This window comes from Pelobates fuscus, chromosome 3, assembly GCF_036172605.1.
Source record: "Pelobates fuscus isolate aPelFus1 chromosome 3, aPelFus1.pri, whole genome shotgun sequence".
In the NCBI taxonomy this organism is placed as follows: domain Eukaryota; kingdom Metazoa; phylum Chordata; class Amphibia; order Anura; family Pelobatidae; genus Pelobates; species Pelobates fuscus.
Window position 1 is genome coordinate 66,067,533 of NC_086319.1, and position 24,565 is coordinate 66,092,097.

Genomic DNA, 24,565 nt, shown 5'->3' on the forward strand with positions numbered 1-24,565 from the left:
AGGTATGGGTGTTACTCAGAAGAGACTAAAATAAAGAGTTAATTCCAATACAATGGCAGATTTATTGATTTCACAAAGCTAATTTATTTAGAGTTTCTGTCACAGTGCTGTCTATTTATAGTGAGGTCACTACACTAGTGAAATACAGTGTAATCAATAAGTATTTGGGTATTGGTACAAGTTTTGTTCTTTCGATTCTGTAAACAGTACAGTGGTTTTGAAATGAAACAAATACTAACGTTTAGAATGTACACTTCAGTTTGAAGGCAATTACACCAATGAAATATGATATGAGTGAAAAACGCACCCATAGTGATGTCCCGAACGGTTCGCTGGCGAATAGTTCCTGGCGAACATAGCATGTTCACGTTTGCCACGGACGGCGAACATATGCGATGTTCGGTCCGCCCCCTATTCGTCATCATTGAATAAACTTTGACCCTGTACCTCACAGTCAGCAGACACATTCCAGCCAATCAGCAGCAGACCCTCCCTCCCAGAAAGCATTTTTTTTGTGTGTTTATTATACATTATCCTCCATAGCCAGTAACCTGTGTTTATTATACATTATCCCCCCCATAGCCAGTAACCTGTGTTTATTATACATTATCCTCCCATAGCCAGTAACCTGTGTTTATTATACATTATCCTCCCATAGCCAGTAACCTGTGTTTATTATACATTATCCCCCATAGCCAGTAACCTGTGTTTATTATACATAATCCCCGTAGCCAGTAACCTGTGTTTATTATACATTATCCCCCATAGCCAGTAACCTGTGTTTATTATACATTATCCCTCCATAGCCAGTAACCTGTGTTTATTATACATTATCCCCCCCATAGCCAGTAACCTGTGTTTATTATACATTATCCCCCTCATAGCCAGTAACCTAAAGATTACTTAGTATTAGTAAATAATATGCCCCTACTCGCTATACCGCAAGTAGGGGCATGTTTAGTAAGCAGTGAGCAGCCTGTGGCCTGTGGCTGCTCACTGTAAAAAACAAAACAAACCTAATAACCTCCCCCCCCCTTGCGCGGCTGGTGGGGGCCCCATAAATAACAATAAGGGGGGTGCCTAAATAAAGATAGGGGGGACAACCTACTGTCCTCCCCCCGGCCCCCACCCCTGAGCAGTGGGTGGGGGCCCTAGATAAGAATGGTGGGGGGGACCTACCGTCCTCCCCCCTGCCCCCACCCCTGAGCAGTGGGTGGGGGCCCTAAATGAAAATCCCCCCCCCCCCCCCAATCAAGGTGACTAGGGGTCCCAAGCCCCTAGTCACCCCCTCCCGACCCAAATCAAACTATCCCCTACCTACCCCCCTCACCCTAAAAATAGTGAGGGGGGGGAATAAAATAACTAACCTATAAAAAAAAAATTAAACTTACCATTTGACGTCTTCTTTTTTCTAAAATCTTAATTTTTCAGCCCCAAAAAAGGCCAAATAAAAAGCCATCATACCCGACGAACTTAAAATAAAAGAAAAAACCCGAGCGCAAAAAAATAATCCATCTTCACTCATGGAGGGCTCCACGCAGACTGAGCTACGCAGGGCGGGGGAAGACTTATAAAGCCTTGCCCCGCCCTGCAATTAGGCTAAGAACACTCTGATTGGTGGGTTTAAACCAATCAGAGTGCTCTTTGTCATTTTACACAGCGTGGGAAAGTTCTTTGGAATTTTCCCACGCTGTGTAAAATGACACAGAGCACTGTGATTGGATGGCTTGAAAACCATCCAATCACAGTGCTCTGTGTCATTTTACACAGCATGGGAAGGTTCTTTGGAATTTTCCCACGCTGTGTAAAATGACAGAGCACTGTGATTTGATGGATTTCAAGCCATCCAATCACAGTGCTCTGTGTCATTTTAGGGTCCCCCCCTCTTATTGTTTTTTTAGGGCCCCCACCCTCCACTCAGGGGTGGGGGCCAGGGGGGACAGAAGGTCCCCCCTTATTGTTTTTAGGGCCTCCACCCACCACTCAGGGGTGGGGGACGGGGGGGGGAGGACAGTAGGTCCCCCCACTCTTTATTTAGGGCCCCCACCCACCGCTCAGGGGTGGGGGCCAGGGGGAGGACAGTAGGTAAAGGTAAGTTCGGCATGACAGTGCCGCTTTAAAGCACGTTATTCCAAACAATTTAGAAATGTTAGGTGATTTATGCCCTTTATGGATTAAAACCAGACTCTGCATGAACTATGTAATTTTCCATGGGAGTTTTGCCATGGATCCCCCTCCGGCATGCCACATTCCAGGTGTTAGTCCTCTTGAAACAACTTTTCCATCACTATTGTGGCCAGAAAGTCCCTGTGGGTTTTAAAATTCTCCTGCCTATTGAAGACTACGGCGGTTCACCCGTTCGTGAACATTTGCGGAAGTTCGCGTTCGTGAACCGAAAATTTTATGTTCGCGACATCACTACGCACCCACTTTAGTTAGTGGGCCAGGTGTACACATTTGGCTGTGGAGAATACTAAAACAAAAAAATCATAGGGATAATTTGTGGAGTAACATTACATTTGAGCCTGTTGTTGTTTTTAAACAAAAGAAGCAAATAAATGACAATTCTAGTAAAGATGGTCACCATAAGGCTGTAATGTCACAATCAGGCAATCAGAGACAGACATTACAGAAGACAAAGCTAAGAATTAATGTGGATAATTTATAATGGGGATACATGACTGCTCTGGAAATAAGACATTTGTATAACACACTACAAATCACATATAACTTGTGTTATCCTTTTTCATTAGATGCTCTACTTTCTTTAAAGGACCACTATAGTGCCAAGAAAACAAACTAGATTTCCTGGTACTATATAGTCCTTAGACCCCCACCCCCCACCCTCACGCCCCCACTCCTGCTGGGCTGAAGGAGTTAAAACCCCTTCAGCCACTTACCTTAATCCAGCACCGGGCTCCCTCGGCGCTGGTGACCTCTCCTCTTCCTCCAACGTCAGCTCCCTAGTGGAGCTGAATGTGCATGCGCAGCCAGCACACATTAAAACCGCCCAAAGGAAAGCATTACTCAATGCTTTCCTTTGGACATTCTGCATGCTCAATGCGATTTTCTCATTGATCGTTGCGGAAGCGCCTCAAGCGGCTGTCAGGAAGACAGCCACTAGAGGCTGGAATAACGCAGCAATGTAAACACAGCAGTTTCTCTGTTCTGAAACTGCAATGTTTACCGCTGCAGGGTTAAAACCTGGGGGACCTGGCACCTAGACCACTTCATTGAGCTGAAGTGGTCTGGGTGACTATAGTGGTCCTTTAATGTATATTACAGATTTAGCAATGAACATCACAATCTAGTTCAGACTAGGCACAGCCTGGACCCACTTTTCACTAGAGGAGAATAAGCAGAAACATTGGAGGATATTAAATAAGTGTTCTATTCTAAAAAGTGGTCCAAAAATATAAAAGGATGAGGAGCAGGGGTCAAGTCCTGGGGGAAAAAGTGTGGGAACTCCCCCTTCCCCAAAAAAACAAAACACTTGTATGCAAATATAAATGCGTGCACACACACATTCAGACACACACTCACAGACACACACATACTCAGACACACACAGTGGTGTATTTTAATTGTGTGCTGCCCTAGCCATGACTATACCTGATCACCCCCCTAATCCAAATTTACCACCCCTTCCTGTCAAGGGCGCACCGCTTCCTGATTAAGAACCCACCCCTTCCTCTTTAGACTCCACCTTTTAAATAAATACTATAGTGCCAGGAAAACAAAGCTGTTTTCCTGGCACTATAATTCCCTATAGTGCCCTCCTCCCTCATGTCCTACCCTCCCCCATTCGACACTAAAGGGGTTAAAATCCTATGGGTATTTAGCAGATGCTGAATGTCCTCATGCACAGGGTGAGGACGTCCAGCATCAGTTAGGCGACTTTTGGTCACCTAACCACCCGGAAGTCCCTCTAGTGGCTCTAGGTGGTGTTACCCCTCAAGGTAATTATTGCAGTTTCTAAGAAACTGCAATAATAACACTTGCAGGTTTAAGGGGACTGGGACACTGCACCCAGACCACTTCAGTGAGCTGAAGTTGTCTGGGTGCCTATTGTGTCCCTTTAAGCAAACTCTCTGACAGACACCCACACTGGCAGATACTCACATACTCACATACATATGCTAACAGATGTAAATACACTCACACACTGACACAAACACACACACACACACTAACAGACATACAGGGAGTGCAGAATTATTAGGCAAGTTATATTTTTGAGGATTAATTTTATTATTGAACAACAACCATGTTCTCAATGAACTCAAAAAACTCATTAATATCAAAGCTGAATATTGTTGGAAGTAGTTTTTAGTTTGTTTTTAGTTATAGCTATTTTAGGGGGATATCTGTGTGTGCAGGTGACTATTACTGTGCATAATTATTAGGCAACTTAACAAAAAACAAATATATACCCATTTCAATTATTTATTTTTACAAGTGAAACCAATATAACATCTCAACATTCACAAATATACATTTCTGACATTCAAAAACATAACAAAAACAAATCAGTGACCAATATAGCCACCTTTCTTTGCAAGGACACTCAAAAGCCTGCCATCCATGGATTCTGTCAGTGTTTTGATCTGTTCACCATCAACATTGCGTGCAGCAGCAACCACAGCCTCCCAGACACTGTTCAGAGAGGTGTACTGTTTTCCCTCCTTGTAATTCTCACATTTGATGATGGACCACAGGTTCTCAATGGGGTTCAGATCAGGTGAACAAGGAGGCCATGTCATTAGATTTTCTTCTTTTATACCCTTTCTTGCCAGCCACGCTGTGGAGTACTTGGACGCGTGTGATGGAGCATTGTCCTGCATGAAAATCATGTTTTTCTTGAAGGATGCAGACTTCTTCCTGTACCACTGCTTGAAGAAGGTGTCTTCCAGAAACTGGCAGTAGGACTGGGAGTTGAGCTTGACTCCATCCTCAACCCAAAAAGGCCCCACAAGCTCATCTTTGATGATACCAGCCCAAACCAGTACTCCACCTCCACCTTGCTGGCGTCTGAGTCGAACTGGAGCTCTCTGCCCTTTACCAATCCAGCCACGGGCCCATCCATCTGGCCCATCAAGACTCACTCTCATTTCATCAATCCATAAAACCTTAGAAAAATCAGTCTTGAGATATTTCTTGGCCCAGTCTTGACGTTTCAGCTTGTGTGTCTTGTTCAGTGGTGGTCGTCTTTCAGCCTTTCTTACCTTGGCCATGTCTCTGAGTATTGCACACCTTGTGCTTTTGGGCACTCCAGTGATGTTGCAGCTCTGAAATATGGCCAAACTGGTGGCAAGTGGCATCTTGGCAGCTGCACGCTTGACTTTTCTCAGTTAATGGGCAGTTATTTTGCGCCTTGGTTTCTCCACACGCTTCTTGCGACCCTGTTGACTATTTTGAATGAAACGCTTGATTGTTCGATGATCATGCTTCAGAAGCTTTGCAATTTTAAGAGTGCTGCATCCCTCTGCAAGATATCTCACTATTTTTTACTTTTCTGAGCCTGTCAAGTCCTTCTTTTGACCCATTTTGCCAAAGGAAAGGAAGTTGCCTAATAATTATGCACACCTGATATAGGGTGTTGATGTCATTAGACCACACCCCTTCTCATTACAGAGATGCACATCACCTAATATGCTTAATTGGTAGTAGGCTTTCGAGCCTATACAGCTTGGAGTAAGACAACATGCATAAAGAGGATGATGTGGTCAAAATACTCATTTGCCTAATAATTCTGCACTCCCTGTACACTAACACACACACACTAACACACATACATATCTACAAATTATTAATATTATTACAATTAACATTTTCCACCCAGCCAGCCTCTCTACCTTTTAGGAAAGCTGGCATGGATGGGTCCCTGGGGTCCAGTGGGGCTGCAGTGAGGCGGCGGCTCTCTCCCTGTCACAAGCGGTGAGGGAGCTGTGTCCTCTCTGCTCCCTCTCGGCGCGCGGGTTGTCAGCTGATGCAGGGAGCCGGAATATGATGTCATATTCCGTCTCCCTGCATCAGAAAACGGCGCGCGGCGAGAGGGAGCAGAGAGGACACAGCTCCCTCACGCGTATGACAGGGAGAGAGCCGCCAGCTGGGGGGGTCCATCAGGTGCCACCCCCCCCCCATCAAGAGGGAACACAGGGCATTTGGGGCAGTGCCTGCAGGGGGAACAGCATTCCTGCCATGAAAAAAGTGCAGGAACGCCGTTCCCACGCGTTCCTGCAGGACTCGTGCCCTGATGAGGAGTCACTAACGGAATATACCATGGTGATTGCCCAATTGTTGATACATCTCCCCACCCCCCAGAATTTGTTTCTCCACCTCCACATGCTACATTCAACTTCTTTCAGGGACAGAGTTTATAACAATAATTTATTGGAAAAAACAAAACAAATGCTCTAAATTTCAGGGTACAGCCAAATACTGTGGTGTGGATTTCTATATTAAATAAACATTTTCAGACCTCACACACGCACATTTGTTTATATATAGGTAGTAAGTAAACATAATATGATAAGCAAAAACATTTTCATATGGTCAGCAAACAATTTGTTAGACCACATAAGGCTACTGAAGAATGCATGCCTCTGATTGAACAAATTCTTCTAAGGCACTTATGCAAATTGTATGTCTACTCCATAAATTTTAAAATAACCCTGAATAGGCTATGCCCTAGGTTTCTATAAAATAGCCATGCATTTGTGACCACAAATACCTTCATTCACGTTAATAAAGCTCTTTTGTACATATTAGCATGCTAAGTAGTTTCATTCAAGTATTTTAATGAATGAATCTACTATTGTTTGTTGAACCATAATTCCAGAAACTCCTATGGAGCAGTACTTCTTTAGAGAACAATGGATAAACCAGGATTGACTAATATATCTGCAGCCAAAATTGTCTCTTTATAGGTTTGTCGTGCACTGAATAATGCCATGAAAAATAGATATCCAAAAATAAATTCGTAAGAAGGCTGGAATAATAAGTTAAAATGCCCTTAACATCCAGCATGTTCTGATAAAGTCTAACCTAAAGGCACCTGCCCTGCTGAAAACTAATTTTGCTCTTTTACAAAAGCATAACATTTAATCTATACAGGTATAGATTAAGGAAGGGCCTATTTAAAAAATTTACTTCTTTCCCATTTGTCAATCAGTTCTTTAGCTGGTCCTTTTGCTCTCCAAATAAACACCGGTTACTCCATGGTAACCCCACAACTGGTGTTGGAGAGTATAGGAACGGAGTGCAGGAATAGGATTGTATTTTACATAGTACAATCAGCTGTAGGGTGTAAGGATACTGCAATGTCCCTTTAAGCATTAAACAATTATGCAAATTTCAGCAAATTGGCAGTTTTATTGATCTAAACAACTGGCCTTCATTATTTAAGGTTATACAAAATACATTTGTTAGCCTTGTTATTTAAATGGCTTTACTGGTCCATGTTTGTGAACGGCACACACAATGTATATAATAATTGCTTAAGTAAAGTCAATTTCTTTCTTTCTCACTTGAACCCTTTTCTTTCATCGTCTAGGAGGTAGCATTCATGCTTTACTTTAACACTGGTAAATTATTTCAGCTCCCAACATGTGCGACCCAACATAATTACATCTCAGATAACTTGACACAACAGCTCACTTCCACATTCACCAAGTGTGAGTCACAGGGTTTTGAGATAATCTAGGTCCGATAATAAGCAGTCGGCAAAAAAATGAATTCAAAGCTGCGAATAGGATATTCTGTTTATGATCAACAAGGCAATAAAGAGACTGACATGTAGAGATTGACCTGAACATGCTCAATTAGGAATGAGTCAAATGGACAGATATCAAATGGGCCTCCCTCTGCATACTTAGCCCACTGGTTGTGGTATGTTTGGAGAAGGAATTATGTGTCCTAAGAGTTTACAGCTGAAAACTCTATAAACCATGTAAAATAAAAGATATCAATCTTTATTAAAGATTAAAGGGACACTCCAGTGCCAGAAAAACAAACCGTTTTCCTGGCACTGCAGGTCCCCTCTCCCTCCCACCCCCCCATCCCATGTTGCTGAAGAGGTGAAAACCCCTTCAGTGACTTACCTGAGACCCCCGCCGATGTCTCAGCAGTGGTTTTGGGTCTGCCCACGCTCCTCCACCGCCGACGTCATCCGGCGGGGGAGACTGATCGCGCATGCGCGCATTAGACCTCTCCATAGGAAAGCATTGAAAATTATTTCAATGCTTTCTATGGGGAATTGAGCGACGCTGGAGGTCCTCACACAGCGTGAAAAAAACTGTGTTAGAAACCAGGAAGTGCCCTCTAGTGGCTGTCTAGTAGACAGCCACTAGAGGAGGAGTTAACCCTGCAATGTAATTATTGCAGTTTATGAAAACTGCAATATTTACAGCTGCAGGGTTAAGGGTGGTGGGAGTTGGCACCCAGACCACTCTAATGGGCAGAAGTATCTGGGTGCCTGGCAGATGGTGTCTTACATAGGATACAATAACTGGCAAAACTGTGTATCTAATAAACTACACAATCAAAAATATAAGGCGGATATACAATCAAGTAAAAAAACTAAAAACTACTGTGCCCTAAAACAAAATAAGTTTATAATAAAGTGTGGAAAAAGTAGTTCATTTTGAAAATGTAATGCTAATAAATTTTAAAATAAATGTTTGCATAACACATATACATTAGAAATATAACATGTTAAGAATATGACTTAAGTATGCATTTGCATTGTCTGACCAATCGCGGTTTCCATGGAAACAATGACTAAAAACAGATTGGTGTTCGTTCTAACCTCAAAACATCTTTATTGAAATAGATTATTCTAGAATTGATATTACACAGATTTCCACTTCATAAAGCAAAGTGTGTCAGAGCATTATGATTAAGTAATATTTAGATTTAATTTACTTACACACATTGGGATAATAAAGTTAGAAATCAAAAAGTTATTTGTCCTGTAATCACAAATCTATAAAATCTATTTCTTTATTCATTCGTGAAAATGTGTTGTGTGGTAAATAACATACAGCTTTTTGAATATCATTAAAATGTACATAGCAGGACAATAAAGTGTGTTATAAAATTGTGTTTTCTGTTATACAACTCACAGGACTGTGCTTACTTACCATTATATCCTGGAACAGGTTTCCCTGCTTGACCCGCAGGAGGAGTTAAAGTATTTCCAAGGCCAACACATGTTGCAGTAATAGGAGATCCAGTTTCTAGGATAGAAAGGAGTACACATGATTTTCTTAGAAGCCTCAATGGGGAACATTGGTAGCTGGTGAATAGTAGGAGGCTTTACTTTACCCCTCAAATTCGACTCTCCCCCCTGATTTGATGACCTCTGCCTATTTAACTCCATGTACTCAACCGCGGAACCAGTAAAAGGCATATAAACCTATACATTTCTATACACATATTTGGGGGAATGATAATCTCTTAAAAGAGGTCACATGACCATACCAGGCCTTTAGTACATCTAGTATCTAATGGCCCGTTGCAAAACCAATGGGTGATGTCAGAAATCCAATTAGAGCAGACCAAGCATATCCTGGTAACGGTGCATCAGCAGAAGTTCAGATTTATCACACCAGGTAATGTTTTACCAACACTCTACTTCAGTTTTGGCATGAGTGTACACATTATTGGCCAATTAGAAATACATTATTAAACAGGTGTACCGAACACTGAATGTAACTATGTACATGAAGAAAAATGCACACAGAAAATATTGCTTGCGTACTAACAAATCACTACATGATAGATACATTCCATACTTAATAAATATAGCCCCCTTAACTACCGTACTTGTAATTCAGTTACCAGTTTTTACATTTTCCCTGCAGCTATCATTAAATACAAACTATTCCACAGAACAGCATTTTTCAAATAGAAACATTATGTATATCGTTTTCATACTTATAGGATAATCCTTAAGGCAGACGAATTACCCATAAGGCAGCATAGGTGGCCGCCTAGTTCTCAGACTAAGACAGGAGCCCGGTGGGCCCCTATCTAAGCAGAGAGCTCTGGCTGTGAGTGGACCCTCACAGATAAAAGGTTCTCCCTGCTCAGTCCTGTGCCCCACTGAGATCCAGACCAGAGTGCCCTAAAATAGACACACACAAAACACTCAGCCATACTCAGTTTCCTCTACACAAATGCAAAATATTTAGACTGCTCCAGACACACAATTCAGTTACCACACACACAACCAGCACACACAGACACACTCAGCCTCGGCTCCCCACATACAGCTCTCAGCCACCTCCTCACACAACATTCAGCCATTACAAGCACTCACACACAACAATAAGGCTCCCCCACACACCTACAACAGTCAGTCACCACACAACATACATAGAACAGAGCACAAGGCTCTAAGAGTGCCTTAATGTTATAAAGGGTTGTGCAGAGTTTAGTCTGTGAGGCTTCAGGGAGTGGCAAGTAGTAAGGTAGATTGTATCACGTAATCCGTGGACCAGGCAGGATATTGGGAAATCAAGTGTTGTTTCTGAAAAGTGGTGCAAAGATGTGAAAGTGGAGGAGTCACCAATGGAGGGTTTAACTGTTTCCATGGTGACTGCCCCACTTTTAGTAATTTGCAACACCTTTCAGAACAGGACACTGATAAATATTCCTCAATATTTTGGGCAAACCCTGACCAAATATACCTTGTGATCTTTCATTTCCTGTGAGAATATGGAGGGATAATAAAAATACAAAGCACACCATTTAACTTGGATTCCTTTCTTATAACTCCAGATAATATCATAAACCTGGGGTCACAATAATTACCTTTTACAATATACTGTCTTCATAAACTTGCACCACTGTTCTCCTTGTAACATTTCTTAAAGAGTCAATAAAGTGAAATTGCCCAGTTCTTTAACAGTTATTTTACTTTTAACAGATAGTGATTTAGAATGTGTTGGATATGTTTTTAATGTGTGCATCACACACAGACAATGTTCTGTATTACACTTATCAGGAGTCTTGTGGGATTAGAGGAAAAGGATGCAGCAGTACATATTAGAAGTGGCCTGCAGGGTGTTTTAAACCAGTTCATGTTTATTTATTGCCTTCCTTAAAGCGGCACTGTCACCTCCCTGAAAATTTAGCATTTTTATAAAGATAGAATCTTAGTGAAATACTAATTTTGACTGCGTTGAAATTTCACTGATATTCAAGAAATATACAGAGACAAAGTAAGGACTACTTTGTCTCTCTATTTCTCCTCCACCTGAATTCTTAGAGACAAGACAAAGCTAAAGAGTCAATTCCCCCATCTGTCACCAGTGCTGGCTTCAGGGAACTGACTTTGTCTATGGAAGATACCATGGTCTTGCCTCATTTTTACCTGCCCCCTCTGGCCACCAGACCACCAGCGGCAACGGTGACAGTGCCATTTTAATATATTCATCTCTTCCAGAGACACATTAACATTAACTCTGGGACTGGCACCTACAGCCTCAAGATTTAAAATAGGCCCAAACAGTCAATATATTTATTTACTATAATTATTTTAAATCTACTTATAATAAAAATGGGCAGCTGCCACTGCAGTGGAACTCAAGTCATATCAAATTGTATTTTTTTTTTAAATTAATGTCTAGTCAATACTAAGCCTGAACCGTGCATCGACGTATAAGTACGGTACTGTGCACGTAGGTTCAAAGCTAGATATGCAGGGCTGAAATCAGCATGGGAAGCCCCAGTGGAAGTTCTGTACAGCAAATAACCCTTTCCAGTGAATTGCAGGCTGTATCTGGTTTGTATTATTTGTATAACTCTATATTTGTAACTGTCGACGAGTATCAAAGTGCTTTAGACAGGAAAAGTGTGTTATATCTAGTACGATATTGGAAAATGGAAAAATAAAATAAATAATTACTGTCCTTTCAAATGTGAAATGCTACTTTGGGAAATATTCATAAATTATGCATATTGAGAAAACGGCAATCCCCTCAAACCTAAATAATAACATATATATGTTGAAGAAACTCGCAGGATTTTATAAAGATGCAAATCAATTGCTTTTATTACAGCCGTATAACTACCAGAAGTGCAGGGTCAACGTTCCAGTCAAGTATCATTCCTCAGGAAGCATTGACCCAACAGTTATACGGCTGTAATAAAAGTAGGTCAGCTGTATGAAGTCCTCGGATTGTGTTCTGTTTCTTCATTATTATTTAGCTGGTTAGCGTTTAAGACACCCAGAGGATGTGTGTGTATATATATATATATATATATATATATAAAAACACAAATAAAATGGGGCAGTTGTTATCATGTAACCAAAAGGGCCTTGCTTTTCTTTAAATTGCTCTTCTGTTAACACTTCAACAATATCCTAGCTGGGTTAGGTTAATCCATTTGCCATATATCTATACTTCCTTCTTTATTCTAAACCAGGATTTTACAGTAACATTTTCCAGAATAAGTAACTACCAGACATTATTCACAATTCAATATCCATTATCACAGCACTAATAGAATCTACTAATTTTTAATCCTCAGCTAACCAGAAAGCATTGGTAAATCTAATAAAACGATTATAAATAGGATGGCGCAAATGAGAGAAGGATCTTAGTACATGCAGCAACCAACAAAAACAAATCCTGGTAAAACGATTTGAACATAAAATAACTTACAGTAGTAATAGGTGTCAGAGTGATTTCCATGTTTGCAAGTATACCTACAGATTGTGTTTTGTTTCACCACAACCACTGTTTGTTTTTGCAATTATTTATAATATTTCCACTCTGTAAACACCTCATTTTATGTACACAGGGTTACTTTCACTCTCTATAAGAGGTCCATAGTGAATACGATTTTTTGTTGTTGCGCACCATCACTACTGTAAGTTAAATCTAAAAAAAACAACAACATTTTAATCTAATCCTGGTATTTCTATTCTACGATTTTAAATCCAGTTCACATTCTATATAAGCCCAATGCACGGAACTACTTCAAGTCCAAAGATTTCAACCTTCAGGCATTATTGCATACACTAAAGAACTTTACACAAGGAATGCTGGGGAAGATAGGGTTAAGTCTACATACTTATGCAGATGTTCACCACTGGAATTAGGATACTTGAATGGTTTGTTAATCCACTATAGAAGGGAGTGAGTGGTTAATTGTTTGATGCCCCATTTCATTACATTAACATTCCCCTCATACATTACAATGGTGTCATTGTGCATAGTTAACACTGATAATATTTCTGAGTAAGCATTCAGACCCATTTAAAATAAATATTCAGAAATAGAACATGGAGATAATGGATCTCTTGAAGGAACCCTAAAAGTCTATTGCCTTTCGGAAAATAGCGTGAATTTTATTGTGGCTGAGTTCACAAATATTCTAGAAAAAAAATCCTTAAAGCTTTTGGTCAGTCATTCTGTTCAACTGTTTCTGTAAAGTTATAAACTAGACCTTGGGCTCTTTTACAACTTTGTCGTCAGAGAGATGCACTAGGTTGTCACTATTAAAAACAATCTGTAGCTTGTAACGAATACAAAACTTTGCTGTTATTTTTTGGTGGTTAATGGCAACCGGTTATGAGCAGAGACAGGGCTCTAAACAAGACAGAAATAGGTTGCTAAATATTGGTCAGAGCTTTAATAAAAAGTAATGGGAACTTACGCTGCTACTTACGGACTGCTGCTCATTAGCAGCTTCTGGTAACTCACTGTTGTAACTAACTGTTAGCATTCTGTAGGCAGTGACCAAGCTAACAGGAGTGACCGCCATTTTAGTCAGTCGCAGCTGGTCAGTAAAAAGTTTAAAACACAGACAAGGTTGCAAAGTAAGGCAGATTGTTGTGCAATGGTATTTCCCTCCCTATTGATTTTCTTTTTTTATTATTTTTATTTTGGTTTTCATTCATTATACAGCGCAGAATGTCTCTTAGTCAGTCTGGTCCCTGAACCTAAAACTGAATGGGTAGACACTTTGGAATAATCTGCTTTAAATTCTGCTTGAGATATAGGGCTAATGCTAATACACACACTATTCTTACAGTCAAAGAATAGTTTACTTTCATAAATTACTGTCAAATCAGAACTACGAGCACAGGCATATACACGTATATAAACATTCGGCCTCCACTATCCATGGCTTTTTCTTCCTCCTGTCCTAAACCTTTCCTGCTCTTTCTTCAAACTCTCTTTTCTTCTCATGGCAAACAGTTATTTACTATCTCTCTCCCTTTTCCACTCTTTTTCCACTCCAAAATCCTATTTACGCTCTCGCCTTCCTAAACATTTCTCCTCTTTCTCTCCCACCTAATTCACTCTCCAAAACCCTCCCTCTCTTTTAAGTAATATTTTCTGCCCTCCTCCTCGTACACTAGTAATAACTGCTTTCAAAAGCTACAAAGATGGAATTGAAAATAAGCACAAAGCAGTATAAATAAAGAAGACAGAAGTAACAAAAAAAAAGAAACATAAAAAAAAAAAAAAAAACATATAAAGAGAGCAATTTTCCGTATTCAGCGTTTGCCACAAGCGTTACTGGTTTAAATACAAATAGAAAATCTAAATTCCAAAGAAGCAGCTTGACAACTGCACTTGAAAAGAATCAGTTATGTTCACAGCTGCAATTTGCAACATTTTACGTCACTAGAACATAATGCAAAACTTTATTAACCATTTTAGCACTCTTTAATTAATCCTTTCTACTGACACACTCAGATTTCAGTCTGAATTTTCCACATGAGTAAAAGAAAATTTAATTTTTCCGTAAAAAAAATAATCACTAAAATCAGTATCTCGAAAAAAGAAAAATTTACTACCGTATATTGAGAAATAAACACCACATGGGTGCGTCTGTAGATTTTCACCACGTTTATTGTTATACACTTTTGTAATCTGAGATAGAGATGGAACCTATTATTATTTATTTTTGTTACTGGGCTGTAATATTGTATTGTATTTTTTTTCACAGATACTCTGATAGATTGTGTATAGCAGTTTTCCAAGGTCAATTCAATTACTAATATTAATTAACACCTGACAAAAACCTGAACATATTCTCCTGATTGAATACTATTATAATTGATATTACACTGTTTAGGAATTGAAAGGAATATTCCAAGCACCAGCCATAACTACTACAGTGCGCAGTAGTGGTTATGGTGCCAGGAATTACATGGCATCCTCCCAGGCGCATGCAGGATACACCTAGTCTAGTAAATAGTCAAACTGTTTTGCAACTTTTGAATTCCCAGAAGGTCCCTGAACTTTGCTAATCCAGCGGGAATGTGCTCATTGGCTAATAGCTACTGGCGCCCTCAGGGGAGCTAACAGAAACTTTCTGCAGGGAGCTTTTGGATTCCAGATAAGGAAGCACCCAGCATCCGGAAGACTGAGTCCTGAAATAACACACATTGATTCAAAATAATTAATTATAAGACTAGACACCCCAACACACAAAATTCAAAGTTAAGGTTGTCCTATACTACAGGAAAGCCTAATACCAGGTAGCCAGGCTTAATGTATGAAAGCTTAGAATACAGTCTACAAGAGTAAACTAGTATGCAGTATAGGGTAGCGGGACATTGATTAAACAGAGTCAAAGTCCGAGTAGTCAGAAGCAAAGCTAAATCAAAACCAATAAACAGACACCGCAAATCAAAACGTACTCTTGTCTAACGGAGATCACGACAGGGCAATGAGGAGTGTTTAATGTGGTTAGCGTGATGACGAAAAATGACACAACCACCATGGTATATTTCATGAGTGTACAGTGGAGCAGTCCACATTGAAAAGAATGACCGTATGATGCACAGCCTTAATATGGTTTTGTCATGTCCAGAGGGAGCAGAGACCATGACAATTAGACTCATGTGATGCTGCATGCAAATGCAAAACTTAACTCTGTAATCTAGGAAATATTATATTAATAAATAGTTTAAATAATAATGATCCTCTTACATCAGCTACTCCCTTTAGCAATGTAATTTTCACTCAGGGCAAATAATTAATCATTATGCTTGCTTGGCCAATTTCATGAGATTCTATTTAAAATTGGTCCAGATATGGGTAATTTTGTACACAGACAAGAGAACATGTTGTTCCGCTCAACTGTAAATATTTTGTCCCTTGAGGAAATAAAAAAGAAAAAAGTAAAGTATTGGCAATTTCCTGAGATGTAGTGGTTATACTGTTTAAAGTGTCTTTTTAAACAAAAACAGACAAAGGCGAATATGGGATATCAATACTATGTTTCAACTCCGTAGGTTTCAAACACACTGTAAACAAAAACACCATAAACAGCAAAAAACAATCAAACAAAAAAAAAAACAACACAAAATTGCCCAGTCTGGTAAAATGGGGTCTTAAATATATGATAAAACGAGAAATAGCTTACCAGTCTGCCACCAGTGATCCAACACTGGAACCTTAAAGATATTTTTGGCCCATTCAAGCGTTTCCACATCACAGCGTTCTCCAGCAACAAATAAAGTGCGGAATCTGTAAAACAAAGTAAACTACTTTTAAAATACATATATTTGATTTGTATGATAGTATAGATCTTCAGAAGGACTACCAACACAATGAAGTTTTGTTAACACGGGTTAGTTACTCGAATCTTACAATGCCATCATTCATGACCTCTGCAAATAGAAGGCTGAAGACAATTAAAGGGACACTCCAGGCACCCAGACCACTTCTGCCCATTGGAGTGGTCTGGGTGCCAACTTCCACCACCCTTAACCCAACAAGTGTAATTATTGCAGTTTTTATAAACTGCAATAATTACCTTGCAGGGTTAAGTCGTTATCTAGTGTCTGTCTATCAGACAGCCACTAGAGGGAATTCTGGGTTCTTAAAACACAAAAGTGTTTTAAACGATGCTGGACGTCCTCACGCTATGCATTAGCGTTGCCGGAATCCCCATAGGTAAGCATTGAATAATGCTTTCCTATGGGGAGGTCTTATGCGCGCACATGGCCATTGCCGCGAAGGCGCATTAGGTCTCCCCCGCAGGCTGACGTCGCCGGGGAGGAGTGTGGGTGAAGCCTGACCCAGCACCGAGGGACATGCACTGGATTCAGGTAAGTCACTGAAGGGGTTTTAACCCCTTCAGTGAGGGCCCCCCTCAGTGAGGGGGACACTGCAGGGTCCTGTTCTGCCAGGAAAATGGATTCGTTTTCCTGGCACAGGAGAGTCCCTTTAATTGTGCAAGACTAAATAAGCACAGCATCTCCAAGGAAGCAACACTATGTCAGCTTAGCTGATTGGTAATGAAGATTTATTTGAAGTTGCAATTAAGCAGACTACAACAAATATGATTCTTTAAGAGGCTCTCCTTTCAGCAATCTCTAACATGTTTCTATAAGGCACAATTTCAGAGCAAGGCTAACAACTTGAAGCATCTCCTTAGAACAGTATCTCATTTGCATGTTATCCAGCCTCATTTTCTTCCACTTCACTGCCTCTTCAAGCAACTCTTGTTTTATCATGATTAACCATAATAGAGCCAACATGGGAGTACATGGAATTATATAATAGGTATGTATATATGCTTAAATACATATACACACGTACATATATACATAAACACATTTATAAATAAATCTTGCATTTTTTGCACTCCATCCACCCAGAAACCTGTATTTTCAAGGGGTTAACTTACTTTTAATCTAGGGACAAGATGTCCCTCACTGTAGCTCTGCTCTGCCTATTGGGAAATCACCAGTACTGATAAACTCCCTGTCTATTTGATGCTTCTCCTAGAATACAGTGCTTTTCTATGTGAAGCATAGACATTTGCTCTATGCCCCAGCATAGTGATCAGGAAGAGCACCCTCCCAGCTGTCTTAATGGCAGTGAAGAGGGTGCAATCTTGTCAGTTTCTAAAATAGTAGCTTACTCTGTGGGAGTGGCTTAGCGGCGTAGCTACATAGACGTGCTCTGAGTGAGCTATGTTGTTTTAGCTGAGAACAGCACTATCAACAGCGTCTTTGCAATGAACTCTGCACTTGTGTTAATACTCCCAGGTCCAATAAGTCACAAAGAGTCCAAATGAGGACAGAAAAAGTGGACTGAGAATACTCTTTCTTAGCTGGAGGTGTTACTACAAACCACTGCATGTGGTTTGATCAGCGACATGTTAGGTCTGCCATGGAGAGCAGGCCAAAGAAGTTGCCAATCAAACCACAAGGGAAGGTTCTCCCTCACCATCAGTGATTCCTGGGCCACTCACAGATGACAGACCAATTACCTCTGTGGACATGAAGGCTCTGTTGGCCGATCTGACCTCTATAATTACTGCCTCACTTACCACCCAACTGCACGCTTTGTCAGTGATTTTAAAATGGAAATGCACAACCTGGGCCAGCACAGCCACCACAAAAGATTGATGAGCAAAAGATAGAGGATTGTGCCACTGCATACAACAGTTAAACAGACAAACTGCAAGAACTCGGCACTACTATCAACTCCTACAGGCTCAATATATCGGACTTGGAGGTCAGAGCAAGAAGGAATGACCTTTGTTTCAGGAGGATACCAGAGACGGCAACCTCTAGAGATTTAGTCACTTAATTGGTGGTGTTTTTTCAAAAAATTATACCGTAGATCCATTCGTATATGCTCCTCATAGACCGAGCTCACAGATGGCGGATGTAAACCAATGCACCACGAGATGTCATAACACTGATACATTTCTTCCATGTAAAAGAAAAGACCATGCTAGCAAGCTGGATGCTGGATCAATTCGAACATATTAAGATACATGCTGACTTATTAGCGTCTACATTCCAGGTTTGTGAATCTCTATCTATAATCAAGCCGACTGTCCAGGCGAATGCTATACATTATAGGTGGGTTTTCTGGCCAAGCTCCTCATTCTGAGAAATGGAGCAACACATGCCATCACCCAGGGCCGGACTGGGCATTAAAAGCAGCCCTGGAAAAAAATGTTTTACCAGCCCCATAATGCGTCGCGCCAGCATAGTGTGCAGATACAGAGTTAGAAAAGAGAACTTAAAATTAAAAATTATTACTCCAACGTAAAAAAAAAGCACTCATATGGTTCAAAATAAACAAAAGTGCTGATTTATTTTAACCCCTTAAGACCGCAGGACGTACTATGCCGTCCTTATTTAGATGGCTCTAAAATCCGCAGGGCGGCATAGAACGTCCTGCGGTCTTATGTACTTACCCGGTCGCCGGCGATCCCACGCCGGCGATCGCGGTATGGGGGACTTACCTGGGAGCCCAGGGAGTCCCCCTCCATCCTCTTCGGCCCCCCAGGGCCATGTGATCGCGAGGTCCTTGCGAGGACCCCGCGATCACATGGACGGCATAGCCGTCCATGTCAATGCCAGCAGGGGGAGTGCCTGTAATGACAGGTACTCCCCCTGCTGTCTGAAATTCAAATAAAATCCGTTAAAACAGTGTAAAAATAAGATTATATATACTTAGATCATATATATATTTATTATATATATGATCTAAGTATATATATATACACATATACACATAAATATACATACACTGTCTACATGTATTTTAATATTAATATATACATAATTATATATATATTAATATCAAAATACACGTACAATGATATTGATTAAATATATATATAATTTTTATTATATATATATTTATATATAATAAAAAATAAATATATAAATACGTTAAAAAAAATAAATAAAAATAATACAAAATAAATAGATAAAAAATATATAAACATGCGAAATTTCGTTCTAACTGTATTTTAAAATTAATATATATATATTGATATCAAAATACATGTAGAACGAAATAATATATATATCTATATACATAAGTATATACGTATATATCACTAAATATATACCTATATATAAATAAAAATAATAAAAAAAATTATATACATATATATATGCACACATATATATATACACACCTATATATATAATAATTCTACGCATATATTTATGTAATAATTTTACATAATTAGGTCATTTTATTAATTACAATTAGCGGGACCTGCCTGACAACCCATGCTGAAACTATAGGGAATTTAATTTGCTAGCACTATATTTAACCCTATAACTTTCCAAGACACCATAAAACCTGTACATGGGGGGTACTGTTTTACTCGGAAGACTTCGCTGAACACAAATATTAGTGTTTCAAAACAGTAAAATATGTTACAACGACGATATCGTCAGTGACAGTGAAATTTTTTGCATTTTTCACACACAAATGGCACTTACACTGACGATATAATTGTTGTGATACGTTTTACTGTTTTGAAACACTAATATTTGTGTTCAGCGAAGTCTCCTGAGTATAACAGTACCCCTCATGTACAGGTTTTATGGTGTTTCCAAAAGTTACAGAGTCAAATATAAGGTTTGCGTTTCAGTTTTTTCACATTAAAATTCGCCAGGTTGCCTTTGAGACCGTATGGTAGCCCAGGAATGAAAATTATCTCCATGATGGCATACCATTTGCAATAGTAGACAACCCAGGGTATTGCAAATAGGGTATGTTTTTTTTTTTAGTAGCCACTTAGTCACAAACACTGGCCAAAATTTGCGTTCAAATTAGTTTTTTGCATTTTCAAATATTAACACTAACTTTGGCCAGTGTTTGTGACCAAGTGGCTACTAAAAAAGACTGGACATACTCCATTTGCAATACCTTGGGTTGTCTACTTTTGCAAATGGTATGCCATCATGGGGGTAATTCTTATTTCTGGGCTACCATATGGTCTCAAAGGCAACGTAACCAATCTGGCGAATTTCAATGTGAAAAAACTGAAATATGTAACATGCTATATTTGACCCTGTAACTTCCCAAAACACCATAAAACCTGTACATAGGGGGTACTGTTTTACACGTGAGACATCGCTGAATACAAATATGTGTATTTTATTGCAGTAAAAGCAAACAGTATTATGACATTCACAGTTAGAATGTCAGGTAGAACTAAAAAAATTTAAAAAAATCTTATTTTCTCTCATTTTTGTAATATTTTTTTCATATTAAATTATGTTCCATACCTAAATATTTGATGTTAAACGAAAGCCCTGTTTCCCCTGAATAAAATGATATATAATAAGTGTGGGTGCATTTAATATGAAAGAGGTGAATTACGGTTGGACAGACATGTAGCGCAAATGCCAGGTTTTGTTTAAGTTTTTTTTGGATCACAACTTGTACATTTGGCTGCGGTCTTAAGGGGTTAAGCAGATGTGCCTTTGCATGTAATCAATGTTTCAGTCCAACTACCATGACATATTAAGGCAAGCTTGGTAATGGGACTGAAATGGTGAATGTATGTTGGGCACAACTGTAAAAAATTGACGTTATCTTGTTTACTTTGAAGTCCTGTGGGTGCGCGCTTCACTTTAAATATGTTATTGTGCTGGAGTGTGCATCTACCTAGCAACAAGACTGGGCCAATATCTGCTCATTACATATGGTACATATTAATGACATTTCTCTGTGTATTATGCATATATAAATGTACATTAATATATGTGTAAATATAATAGACATAATTATATATATATATATATATATATATATATATATATAATACACACATTAATATACATGTCATATACCAGTGGAGGATCCAGAGCCTGATCCCGGGAGGGGCACTTGTAGATTATTTAAAGAAAAAATCCATGCACAATAACGACTACTGCTCTGTGTAGTGGTTATGGTGCAAGGAGTGCCGGTGTTCTATCAGTCTGCTATACCTCGTCAGATTTCTATACCCTCGGCACTTCCGGGGAGGGGAAGCAGCTGGATCCTGTGCTGCACATGCGTGCTAGCACTCCTGCTACTCCTCCACAGCCAGGTCCTGGAAGGTAAGTAAAACTAGTGTTACACTTTCATTATATTTAGTGCATTCACTAAGCTTAGGCACACGGGACATTTAGGGTTAAGTGAGGGTTCAATTTAGGGTTAGGTAAGTGCTTCTAACCTCTCTCACTCTCTATTCTTACCCTAACCCTTGGGGTAAGGGTTAAAATAGAGTGAGAAATCCCTATTTAGTGATATTCCCCTATTGTGAAATATCACTAAATGTGAACAAGTCCCTAATCCTAACTCTAATTTGAACCCTAACATTACCCCTAAATGTCCCATGTCCTAAGCTTAGTGAATGCACTAACTATAATGAAAGTGTAAAACTAGTTTTATTTACCTTCCAGGACCTGGCTGTGGAGGAGTAGCAGGAGTGCTAGCACGCATGTGCAGCACAGGATCCAGCTGCTTCCCCTCCCCGGAAGTGACGAGGGTATAGAAATCTGACAGGTATAGCAGAATGATAGAACACCAGGACCCCCTCACAGAGTAAGTAGTCAAACCGTTTAAGAACAGTTTGACAACTTACCTGGGGTTTGCTGGGATATGGGGCTGTAGTAGGGTATAGGAGCAGTGGTACAATGTGTGAGGGGTGCAGTGTGTGTGAAAGGTTCAGTGTATGTGTGTGTGGGGGGTGTAGTGTGTGAATGTGTAGCGTGTGTGGGGAAATGTTTGTATGGGGGGGCTGTGAATGTGTGTGTGTGCATGGGGGCAGTGTGTATGGAGGCACTGTGTGTGTGTATGAGGCAATGTGTGAATGTGTATGGTGTGTGTGTGGGGGGGCAGTGTGTGGATGGGGGGCAGTGTGTGAATGTGTATGGTGTGTGTGTGTGGGGGCAGTGTGTGAATGTGTATGGTGTGTGTGTGGGGGCAGTGTGTCTATGGGGCTAGAGTTCACTCTCAACACTGCGACCACCAGGAACTCGTGGTGAGAGTGAACTCTAGCCCATAGCTCCAGGGCTAGAGTTCACTCTCGTGAGAGCCGGAGCAGTGCCGTGGTAACCGCGGCAACGCTTTGTGCTCGTGCGAGAAGGACGCAGAGGAGCTGCAGGCTGACCTCCCGGGTCCTTTCTCCCTCCCCTGCCGGCTCCACCCTTTCCCTTTGTCTCTCTCTCCCCCACATCTCTCTTCCTCTCTGTCTCTCTCTCCCCCTGTCTCTTTTTCCTCCCTCCACCATCTCTCTATCCCCCCTCTGTCTCTTTCCCCCATCCTTTCACTGTGCCCCTCTATTTTATTTGCCCCCTCCCCTTGTGTCTCTTTATGTCCCCCCTCCCCTTGTGTCTCTTTATTTCCCCCTTCCCCTTGTGTCTCTTTATTTCCCTCCTCACCTTGTGTCTCTTTATTTCCCCCCTCCCCTTGTGTCGCTTTATTTCCCCCCTCCCCTTGTGTCGCTTTATTTCCCCCCTCCCCTTGTGTCTCTTTATTTCCCCCCTCCCCTTGTGTCTCTTTATTTCCCCCCTCCCCTTGTGTCTCTTTATTTCCCCCTCCCCTTGTGTCTCTTTATTTCCCCCCTCCCCTTGTGTCTCTTTATTTCCCCCCTCCCCTTGTGTCTCTTTATTTCCCCCCTCCCCTTGTGTCTCTTTATATCCCCCCTCCCCTTGTGTCTCTTTATTTCCCCCCTCCCCTTGTGTCTCTTTATTTCCCCCCTCCCCTTGTGTCTCTTTATTCCCCCCCTTGTCCTTGTGTCTCTTTATCCCCCCCTTGTGTCTCTTTATCCCCCTCTTGTGTCTCTTTATCCCCCCTTGTGTCTCTTTATCCCCCCTTGTGTCTCTTTATTCCCCCTTGTGTCTCTTTATTCCCCCCCCGTGTCTCTTTATCCCCCCTTGTGTCTCTTTATTCCCCCCCTTGTGTCTCTTTATTCCCCCCCCTTGTGTCTCTTTATCCCCCCCCCTTGTGTCTCTTTATTTCCCCCCTCCCCTCCCTTCCCTTCCACTCCCCTCCCCTCCCCTCCCCTCCCATTTACCTGATTGAGTGGGGCTGGGGCCGGCCGCATTCCGCGGGGGCTGATGGAGGAGGGAGGAGCATGTCTCTGTACCATGCTCCCTCGCGGTTCCTGTGCTGGGAATTGTGGAACCGCGAGGGAGCATGGTACAGAGACATGCTCCTCCCTCCTCCATCAGCCCCCAGCGTGTCTGCATTAGTGAAAGCAGTGCCGCCGGACCGGCGAGGCTGCCACCCGGTCCGGCGGCTCCAGCGCGGAATGCGACCGCCGACCGGCCCCTTCAGAGTATGTGCCACCGGACCGACCACCCGGTGGCACATACTTGTTCAGAGCAGCCCCCAGGTGCCGCGGCCCACCGGGTCCCGGTGGGCCAGTCCGGCCCTGCCATCACCTTTATGGTAACAGGTCTTTGTTGCATTCCAGTTGCAGAGCTGGCTCGGGGGACAAAGACACACAGAGGGGCTGAGGAGACAAAGACACACAGAGGGGTTTGAGAAGACAAAGGCACACAAAGGGGCTAGGGAGAACAAAGACCCAGAGAGGGCATGGGAGTACAGAGACACAGGAAGGGCATGGTGGACAAGACACAGAAAGAACATGGGAGGAAAAAGAGACACAGAAAGGGCATGGGCGGGACAAACACACAGACAGGACGTGGGGGGACAAAGAAACACAGAAAGGATATGGGGGACAAAGACACAGAAAGGATGTGGGCAGCAAAGAGACACAGAGGGGCCTAGGGGCAACTAGACCCACAGAAGGGCTGGAGGCAATG

The 24,565-nt window shown here is 41.2% G+C and overlaps 1 protein-coding gene across 1 annotated transcript in view; it reads right to left on the minus strand.

Annotated features, from left to right (window-relative positions):
• The window catches only part of ACSS3 (acyl-CoA synthetase short chain family member 3), a 116,058-nt gene that overhangs the window by 15,872 nt on the left and 75,621 nt on the right, over nt 1–24,565 (minus strand). Inside the window, exons 10-11 of the mRNA XM_063447144.1 lie at nt 16,399–16,502; nt 9,144–9,239 (exon numbers count right to left, since the gene is read on the minus strand). Of these exons, the coding sequence (XP_063303214.1) occupies nt 9,144–9,239; nt 16,399–16,502 (200 nt within the window). The remainder of the gene's footprint in view (nt 1–9,143; nt 9,240–16,398; nt 16,503–24,565) is intronic.